Below are 10,969 nucleotides of genomic sequence, written 5' to 3' on the forward strand. Positions count from 1 at the left end.
GATATAAAAAGCTATTCTCGACTGAGCTGAATTACCCTACTTTCTCTTCGGAGGTTAGCCATTTCTCTAGCTGCTTCCTGACTGAAGAGGAAAAAAACAGACTTAGTTAGCAAATTTCGGAGGAAGAAATCAGAGCTGGCCTGTGGGCTCTTAAGGCCTTTAAAGCCCCGGGGCCTGACGGTCTTCATGCAGGCTTTTTTCAGTATTTTTGACATGATGTCAAAGAATCAATGTGTATGGAGATTAAAAGGATTTTTGCTTTGGGGTCTATGCCTGACTACTTAAATAGAACATTAATCTTGCTTATTCCTAAGTGTCAACATCCAGAGACATTTGGAAGTTACAGACCCATCAGCCTATGTAACTCTGTGTATAAGGTTGTTACAAAGATTGTTGTGGGAAGGATTCGTCCTCTTCTCAACAAACTTGTCTCTCCGGTTCAGACTGCATTTGTTCTAAGCAGGAGAGGTCTGGACAATATTATAATTGCACAAAAGTTGATCCACTCCATTGACAACAAAAGGGGGAAAGAGGGGTACATGGCGATCAAAGTGGATTTGGAGAAGGCCTATGATCGGCTTGAATGGAATTTTATACATAAAGTCCTCCAAGCTTATCATTTTCCTAGCAAGTTGATCACTCTAATAATGAGTTGTGTGTCCTTAACAAGTATCTCTATCCTATTTAATGGAAGCATGATGGACTCTTTCAAACCCTCAAGGGGCATTCGACAGGGAGATTCGTTGTCCCCATTCCTGTTTATTCTTTACATGGAGTACCTTGGAAGCCTCATTGATAAGGAATGCATTGAAGGGGATTAGGTCCCAATTAAGGCTTCCTAAGGAAATTTAGAGATATCGCACCTATTTTTTGTGGACGACTTAATATTTTTCGCGAAGGCTAATGAGGAAGGGAGTGAAGCCATAAAGGAGGTGTTGGATCTGTTTTGCAGTGATTCTGGGCAGAAAGTCAGCTCAGCTAAGTCTCGGATATACTTCTCTCATAATGTGGAAGCTGGTCTAAAATCTATGATTTGTGAAAACTTAAACATCCAAGCCACCAACAACTTGGGAAAGTACCTGGGATTCCCTTTGAAGCATAAGGGTTCAGATCGGAATCAGTTTAAATTTGTTGCTGAGAGGGTCATTAACAAGCTGGCTAGTTGGAAAGCCCAGCTTCTATCTTTTGCCGGAAGGACAGTATTAGTTAAATCAGTCTTGTCCGCCATTCCAAACTATGTTATGAAAGGTGCTGCCCTTCCCTCCCATCTGCGTGAAAAGCTTGACAAGATTAGTAGGGATTTTCTATAGGGCACCACGCAAGAAAAAAAGAAGATGCATATGGTGGAGTGGAGTAAAATTATCAAAACTAAATAGGAAGGAGGACTTGGCATTCAGGCAGCAAAGGCAAAGAATATAACCCTTCTAGCTAAATTAAACTGGAGAATGTACCATGAACGCGACTCCCTGTGGTCAAGAGTTTTACTGAACAAGTATTGCACCCAAGCTCGAAAAAATGCCAGGGACCTGGACAAACTTCCTTGTTCTGTTAACTGGAAAGAAATTAAACAGGGATTCTCGGTTTTCATGAAGGGAATAGGATGGAATGTAGGGAGTAACTCCAAGCTAAAATTTTGGTCTGATAATTGGGTCAAGGGCAAATCAGTTAGGGAGCTAATTCAGGGACCTCTCTGCTAGGCAGAGCAAGAAATCACTATTGAAGAGATGAGACAAGGAGGTGAATGGCTGTGGAATGCCATTTCTTTTGATCTGCCACCATGTATAAAAGGAAGAATCCTTGCCACACCCATTCAGCTATATAGGGTGAAAGGGGACTCTATGAACTGGAAAGCCTCAAAGGATGGGGAGTTCACTGTGGCATCAGCGTAAGACCTGAGGAAGAGTGCAATGATGGTTTCAAAGGGAGTTGGATCTGGAAAATCGACTCACTACCAAGGATTTGTCACTTTCTCTGGCTGTGTCATCATAATAGTGTACCAGTTAGGGAGGTAATTGCATCGAGAGGAATTGAATGTGAAGTCGTGTGCGCCCTCTATGCAACTATGATGCAGAAACTATAATTCATATGTTGAGGGATTGCCCCTTTGCAATGGCTTTTTGGAGAAAAATTGGTGTGCCAGCTGATTTGAAATCCACCTTTAGTCTTGATATTCTTAAATGGCTCGAAACCAACTGTGTGTGCAACTCGTTGATCAAGGTGAAAGGTTGTCCGTGGAAGACAATGCTCACATTTGCTGTTTGGTCACTCTGGAAGCATAGGAACAGGGTAGTGTTTGAAAACACTACACTAAACCCCAAACTTCATGACTCATGTCTGAAGCAAGCCATTGAGTATGTGTACTGTGTGGGGAAATCATTTAGAACCATACAAGTAAGGTACTCCCATGTCAAATGGAATAGACCAATGGAAGGATGGTGTAAGTTAAATTCAAATGGAGCTTCTTTGGGAAATCCGGGGAGAGTAGGGGGTGGAGGATTAATTCGAGATCATAGAGGTGCCTAGATTAGAGGTTACACTCATAATATAGGATTCACTACAAGTGTTATAGTTGAATTTTGGGCATTGCGGGATGGGCTGCAGCTTGCATTACAGTTGGGAGTTGTCTGCCTGGAAGTTGAACTCAATGCAAAAGTGGTGGTAAACCTGATTCTATCTAATTCAGTCACTAATAGGGACTATTCCTCTCTCTTGAATGATTGTAGGTACCTTCTTAGCAGGTTCCAACAAACCAGGGTGAGCCACACCTATCGGGAAGCAAACAGAGCAGCTGATGGATTGGCAAAGGAGGGATGTATGCAGCAAGAAGATTTGTTATTTTGTTTAATCCCCCTACCCCTGATATTGTAGCTGTTGTTAATGAAGATGCTACTAGTCTATACTATGTAAGGCGTGTAGCCAATAATTTGCCTTTAATGGCTATTTAAGTTCAATAAAGATCCATCTTAACCACAAAAAAAAAAAAGTGGTAGTTTGAGTTGTAAAGAGAATTCTTTGTTTTAATTACCTCTCTTAATGCAAGTTATGGACACAATATTTTCATAAAAATTTCACAATAAAATCTATATGACAAGTTGTTAATGGTAAGAAAAAAAAATAATGTCACTAATAGGTCTAGATGAGAACCAATAACAACTTACTATGTAAACTTAATTATAAAATTGTTATAAAAATATTCTGTCAATAGCACTATTTTTTTTTCTAAAGAAAAATAGTACTAATTTAAAAAGTTTAGATATATAATAAAATGTCATAATATTTTCACAATACTCTTTGTTTTTTTTATTGTGGTCCATCCTAGCCTAATATTTTATTATTTTATTTTATTTTATTTTGACATATGAAAGATTTGATACCTCAACTGTTGTGAAAATTTGTTGTGTTTTAATACAATTGTAATTTTTATTTAGGGTGCGTTTGTTTCCGCAGTAAATGGAATCCAGAAAATATTTTACACCACGGGGTGTGTTTGGATTGGCCGGAAAATTCAGTCAAACGAAAAATGATTTCCGTTGACCGTAAAATACCCAGCTATGACCCGTAAATCATTTTACACTTTTATTTTACCTTTAAACCATTTTCACTCTTCTCAGAAAATTTCTCTCCTCACTTACTCTCATCACTCACGCCAAGCCCAAGTCGAAGGACGGAGAGAGCTATCGCCGGTGAAGCCCAGATCTAGTCCCTGACCCATGGCCTCGTCGGTCTAATCACGCCACTCAAACCCATCGCTGATCTAATTGTGCCGCCTCAACTCCTCCATTTTGATCAAACCCATCTCCGATGAACCCAGCTAAACCCACCCCGATTTCACCACATCCCAGTCCTTGACCTACGGCCTTGCCGATCTGATCGCACCGCTCAAACCCATCGTTGATCTGATCGCACCGCCTCAACTCCTCTGTTTTGATCAAACCCATCTCCGATGAACCCAGCTAAACCCACCCCAATTTCACCACATCCCAGTCCCCGTCCCACGGCCCCGTAGATCTGATCGCGCTGCTCAAACCCATCGCCGATATGATCGCGCCGCCTTAGCTCCTCCGTCGTGCTCAAACCCATCTTTGATGAACTTAGCTAAACCCATGATTGGTCTTGTGACTTTTGATTTTGATTGTGTTAAATGTTTTTATTTTGATTTTTGGTTGTGTTAAGTGTATATTTTGAAATTTTTTGTAATAAAATTTGTTTGGATGCTAAGAAAATGGTTGAGAAAATGTGAAAAATTTGTAGGAAAATAGCATTTTTAGAATGTTACCAAACACCAGAAATCGATTTTCAGACTATTTTCCATTGTAAAACGAAACATTCGGATTTCATTTTCTTTACGGGAATTCACTTTCCCCTGCATTAATTTTACACTCGGAATTTGATTTAAATTGAACCAAATGCAGCCTTAGTAAATTTCCTTACATGATATACACGTGTCCCACTCACTGCCTTTATTTATTTATTTTTTCCTTCACTTTTTTCTCATCCACCTGTTTCTTCCTCCATTCCCATTAGATATCTTTTCTTTTCCTCCACTCACCATTTTGTCTCTTCTTCAGGTCTTCTTCCTCACCCAAAATACAGTTCTTCTTCTTCACCCAAAAGACAAGAAGAAAGAAATATATTACACACACAAAAAAATGAGAGAAGAAGAAGCCGCAACGGCAGAAGAAGAATCACGCAGTAGAAGAAGAAGCCTGCAGCAACAGTGGGTTTATGGGTTTATGTTGGAATTGAAAATTGCAAATTTGATTTAGAATTTTGCATTTTGTTTGGTTGGTTAGAAGTTGGAGGAAAGGAAAGAAATAAGAACCACTACTATCTGCATGGTGCGATTCTTCTTTTGGGCTTCTTGCAATTGACAAGGAGGGAGCATATAGAGTGTAGAGAAATTCTTCTCCTACATGACGGCATTTTTTTATAGTGATCTTGGTAAAATTGGGATTTCAAAATAAAAATAAGGGCAGTTTAGGGATAATGTTGAAAATGACCAACGGTCACATTTCAAACTTATTTATGTTTTCGGCAAAGTAGATCCACAAGGTCCATTTTCAAAACGCGATAGTCCTTCGTATTTGGAAAAGCTGCTTTTTGATAACACGCGAATCCACGATGGCAATAATTTACCAAATTTCGATGTATTTGGATACCACTTATTTTGTTGAAAACTGAAAACAATAAAAAATAATAATAAATTTAGTGTTCACCAAAGGGTTACTGTAGATATGCCTATTTGCACAGTTTTTATTTATAGATGCAATAGGCGCTGGTATAAATAAAATAAAATAAAAAAAAATAAAAAAATAAAATAAAAAAAAGGCCTAAAACGCGTTTTGCTGAAAAACGTGGACACAGTAATCGATACCCCAACGGTACCTAAAAGTGTAAACAAACGTACACTATAGCATGGAAGAAATGCTAAATTGCAATCTGGAGAAGTAGCAATGGGACATTGACCACCGCCATCAAAGTAACATGATCCTATATGGTGCCACTTTATACCTGCAGACAACCATGCGTCAGTGTAATAACTTTTATCAGTTTATAACAGATTAAAGGAAGCTTCCACCCTCAAATTTTATTTTATTTTTAAAAGCCATAGTGAATGTGGAAAGTATTATGCCAGGGAAAAGAATAATCCAATGATAAAATGAAATAAGCCAGAGTGACAAAAATGACAAGAGCAACAATATATCACAAGAATAAAGAGACCAGCCAAATCACTTGAAACCCTTTCCAGCCCCAGACTAGTCTATTATTAAGTCTAGATGAGTTTGATCATCTTTGCTGCAGACTACCCAAGGAAGAACTATTTTCATATATTAGACTGGAAAAATTAAAGGAGGTGGTGTAAGAAATTATAGTTCATCGAGCAATTGTTCTTTTTGGTGAAGAAAATGATAGATTGGTATCAAAAAATAAAACAAAGCTCAAGATTTTCTTCTGATAACATATGATTAGCAAGGACTGGGAAGACATGGACTAACTCCTAAGAGTTGAATTTATAAATCACATTTCTAGGAAAGGAGAGCACATCAAATCTTATCTTCTGATAACAAAAAGGAACTATCTTATGATTTTTACATATATCCAAGTTAATCACAGAGAAACATCTTTTCCAGAAACCACCATTTTAACTTCAGTTAGACAGTGGGAAGTGGGAACACTCCCAATCCCCCACAAACTTCAAAAGCATGATGTGTAGATATACCCAATACTTCATCTGATTTAAAATAGACAAGCCTATGTTTTACCTCTCATTATTATTATCTTTCTATATAAGTAAAACAAAGTTTCTTTGATAAGAGGAGGATGACATTCCTGCACAAAAATGTAAATAACGTTTATATTGGTTACTCTCAAGTCTCAACCAACTTTGAAGGCAGCAAAATCTATGATCCACCTTCAAATCAACAATGTGATATTTCTTTGGAAGTTTGGGATTCTGCAGTTCAGAGTTCAACTGAAAATCTAATGACAGAGCAACTCCTCCAAGAAGGTTTGTCTATATATATATATATATATATAAATTTATGTGAACTACGGAACTTACCTATTTTGGCAACTGGACAAATCCTACAAGGCATTGTAGGCTGTAAACCAAAATTTCTATATGACTTCTATGAATAGAAAGTCTTTTCAAACAGTCATAAATATGCTGGCTCAGCAGGGATGACAACAATACTAATGGTGCTGATAATACAAAAAATGATGCTATTGGTTTCAAGATCTTTCAAAATCAAAGACATGACCATGAATATATAGGGGACTAGCATCAAAAAGAGAAAAACGCACCTTGAAGTGCATCAACACTGGCATGAAGACATCAACTAGATAAGGAGCAACATATCTCACCCCAACAATTCTCCCCTTGACTTCAGGCTCATAATGACCAAGATAAAATAGTTGGCCTTGAAATGCATTGTTCGGTGAAGAACTCAAATTTTCTGAACATTAAAGCAATGCTTATTGAAAGGAGAAACAGGTATTACATTGAAAGTGCACCAAACTAAGAATTCCTAATGAAGAAAAGGCATTAAAAGGCCAAATACACCACGGATGAAAATTTTAAAGAGAAAAATCTGCAAGTAAAACCATCTATTTGTCATTTCACAGTGCCTAAACTTAGGAGATGATAATAATTCCAACTACAGCCACGTCTGCAACTATATGTATTCATTGTTTCCTTTAAAAGAATAAGCTTCCCCTCAATTCCCAACTCAGCTTAAAAAGAACTTCATCTCTAATATATGAGTTCTTCACAATTAAACAATCACTCTGTGGGGATACAAACACAGAAAACCTCCACTAGAAGATGTAACTTGAAAGTCTAATACCACATTGCCCATGGAGAAATGATGACTATTGTAGCTAGTTAAATGCAACACAGAAGAAGATTTGTTATTTACTCTAAAAATAAAAATAAAAATTAAAAAAAAGTGATGTGGTATGATATTTACAGCTAAGTGTTTATGTCAAAAATAGGTTGGTTCTGAAAGGTAAAAGTACACTACAAAAACAGTCACCATCAAAACATTAGCCATACAAGGTAAAATTGTGAACATCATGAATAAAAGAAGCCTCTTTATGAGCAATAAATTATGCATTACATATAAGTTGATTCATTTAGTAACGAAAAAGGAAGAACCAAACTGTCGTGTGAGTTTTATTAAATTGCATTACAATGATACATGTCCACCAATCAGCATATGCGCTCTATTAGTTGTGAATTCTACAAGGCCGAAACTACAACAATTACATTCCAGAGAAAGAAAAAGATGTTCTGGTTTTGTTTGATACAGCTTCGGAGTGGGTGCCCAGCATCCACAAAACTTCTTCAATGTAGGACACAAAGTTCCTCCTTATATGGCATCATTAAGATATACGAAGAGAAGATAATTGTGCAACGAACATAAAAAGATCAAAAAAACAATCTTAAGGATCATAATAAACAGAATTCAAAAGACTCTACCACACAATCGAACGAATATGTTACCCAGAAGACTTCTTCCCAGCAGAATAGTAATTGAGGTACCACTTAACAAACTTCTTTAAACCTGTCTCCAGATCTGTGGTGGGCTTATACCCAAACTCCCTCTGAGCATAGCTGATATTCGCGTGGGTATACGGAACATCCCCATTTCGTGGCAACTGCATTACATTCTTCTTGGCCTTCACCTTCAAAAGCTTCTCCAAAATACCCACAAGATCTGTAACCGGGACAGGTGACGTATTCCCCAGATTGAAAACTCGCAATTGGGCTGGCCCCTTCTTCTTCCCACCACTCCCAGTACTCTTCTCCGCGGTATCCAATGACCCCAAGCACCCCTTCACAATATCATCAATGTAGGTAAAATCCCTAGCAACCGTGCCATGATTAGGCCCTTCAAAGATCGAAATCGCCTTCCCTTTCAATATAGCCTTTGTGAAAAAGAAATAAGCCATATCAGGCCGCCCCCATGGACCATAAACCGTGAAAAACCTCAACCCAGTTAGCGAAAGACCATAAATATGATTATAAGTATGTGCAATTTCTTCACCAGCTTTCTTAGTAGCAGCATACAAACTAGCAGGCTGGTCTGTTCGATCTTTTTCCGAAAAGGGCACCTTAGTATTAAGTCCATAAACCGAACTAGACGAAGCCCACACAATTGCAGGTTGTGGATTCACAGATTTACAAACTTCTAACAAGCTAACAAAACCAGCAAGATTACTATGTACATAAGATAGAGGATTTTCCATAGCATACCTCACTCCAGCTTGAGCTGCCAAATGCAACACATGGGTAAAAGTCACGAGCTCAAAAAGCTTCTTCAAAAGCGTCATGTCATTGATATCTCCTTCTACAATGAAAACTCCCGAACGCTCCAAAAGCGCTTGCCTTGATCGCTTCAACGTTGGGTCATAGTAGTCATTGAAATTGTCGATGCCCACCACGCCGTCCCCGCGCCGCTTCAGCGCAGCGGAGACATGGGTTCCGACGAACCCGGCAGCTCCGGTAACGAGCACGGACATGCCACCTTTGCCGGAACGGACCCGGGCGGAGGTCCGGACCCTTTTTTCCCAAGTGGGTCCGCCCCAATTGTTAGTTCCGAGAGCTCGGCGAGTTGGGTCATCTGATTTGGACGAAGACGGAGATCGGAAAAAGACGGAGAGGAAGATTAAGCCGAAGAAAACTAAGGCCCAAAGTATGACCTTTGTGAGCGAGAAGTTGTAGCGGAGTCTGTGAATGTATGAAGATTTGAACTTTCCTGGTGTTGAAGGAATGTCATTGTCATCCATGTGGGACATTGGTTTCTGCTGTGACATTAGGGTTTGTGGAAATATGTGGGATTCTATTTTTCTCTTGGTCTTGTTGGAGATAAAGGTGTTTCCTTTTTTTTCTTTTGTTTTATCTCTTTTTCATGTTGTTGTTCAGAGAATCTTTCTGGTTTCTTGGAGGAGTGGATTTTATTGTTGTTGTTGGTTTTCTGTGTTTCTGTTTTTGTTTTTGCTTTTGTTTTTGTTTTGGGTTTTATGTAATGTGTGGCAAAAACAAAACAAAACAAAAAAGATCAAAGTTTGAGTAATGGGGTCATTGAGGTGGATCAAAGTTAATGAGATGGGTTGTTAATATAATTTGTGAAGAAGAGGAAGAGAAAGAGCGAGAGAGAGAGAGAGAGAGAGAATTTATGGATGATGAAGAAGAAATGGCAAGTGGGAGAGTCAAACTTGTTTATCTGTATAAACTGGAAGATGTTTGTATGATTGGCTAGGATGGCCTTGAATTTTGGGTGAATTTAGGTCCTCTAAATTCATATATACATTTCACATATATCCCTAAATTCAAGGAAATTTTGTTGGGAGTTCTTCATTTCAGGGTGTTAAGATTAGTCCTTTAAATTTGGGATTTGAGGATAGCGTGAGAGTGAGATTTGTTGAAGCTAATTATGAAATGGGTTTTCGAGGTTTTTCCTTTACCGTTGGAAAGTAGTCTTAGAAAGGTAAGGGATTTGAGACCTTCTCAAATTTTTTTTGTTGTTTTTTCAGTGGATTTCGATTTGTTTATTTGATATAATTAACTTAATTTTGTAAATACTGCAACGATTAGTACCTAAAATAAGGATTTTTTTTTTTTTTTGAAATGGTGGTGCCCCTTTGATCGTGATGCATCTAAATTTAGTATTGGTTTTAGTGAGAAATTCAAACCTGGAGATCTTACAGTACCAAGAAATGCTAATCTAATTTCAAAAAAAAAAAAAAAAATGCTAATCTGTCTTCTGCCCTTTAAATTTTTAATTACTATCAATTTGAAACGGAAAACTTCAACATCATATTAGTATCTTCCGTACGGTATACGCTGAATAATAACTAATGAATACCCCCATATGAACATATTGATATTATATGACAAATTAAAAAAAAAAAAAAAATTATATTTACTGGTCACACTATAATACCACTCATTATACAAAGATTATAAAAAAATAAAAAGAAATCAAAGTCTATTCATAGATTTCATTCTTCCAAAAAAGATTTTGAACAAAAATTTAAAATATAATTTTTTTTTTTTAACAAGCGTATACCAGGAGTCCTAAGTATTGGTTTTCTCATATTTAATTTTTTTGTTTATGCATTTTTTTTTTTTGGTTAGTTGTAGTCTTTTTTTTTCTTTTTCCTTTTTTTTTTTTTTAAGAATTGTTAGGGGCAGTCTTTATGTTTGGATAATATTTTGTGTAGATAGTGATTGAGACTAATTATGTTCAAAAGATAATCCTATCCAATCAAGCACATTTGATGGTGATAGACCAAAATATTTATTCTTATTAGGCCATTTGTTTGCTTCTATATCAATTTTTTTTTTTAAATACTAAGTATTTTAACACACGCATACGAGGAGAGGGAAAAAAGTCTTTAAAGAAACTGACAATGATGTATATTCAAAAGGGTCTAAATAATCTATGTGTTAATATCCCATATC

At 37.3% G+C, this 10,969-nt stretch overlaps 1 protein-coding gene across 1 annotated transcript; it reads right to left on the reverse strand.

Annotated features, from left to right (window-relative positions):
- Positions 1 to 7,653: 7,653 nt before the first annotated feature.
- On the reverse strand, positions 7,654 to 9,905 carry LOC126697118 (UDP-glucuronate 4-epimerase 3). The gene has a single exon (XM_050393966.1). The coding sequence runs from the start codon at positions 9,316 to 9,318 to the stop codon at positions 8,002 to 8,004; it is 1,317 nt and encodes a 438-aa protein (XP_050249923.1). The 5' UTR covers positions 9,319 to 9,905; the 3' UTR covers positions 7,654 to 8,001.
- Between the last annotated feature and the right edge of the window lie 1,064 nt (positions 9,906 to 10,969).

The sequence above is a fragment of the Quercus robur genome, chromosome 8, assembly GCF_932294415.1.
Source record: "Quercus robur chromosome 8, dhQueRobu3.1, whole genome shotgun sequence".
Lineage (NCBI taxonomy): Eukaryota > Viridiplantae > Streptophyta > Magnoliopsida > Fagales > Fagaceae > Quercus > Quercus robur.

What these genes read in the sequence shown, in the direction of transcription:
- LOC126697118 (XM_050393966.1), bottom strand. Translation starts at nt 9,318, where the DNA reads ATGTCACAGCAGAAACCAATGTCCCACATGGATGACAATGACATTCCT.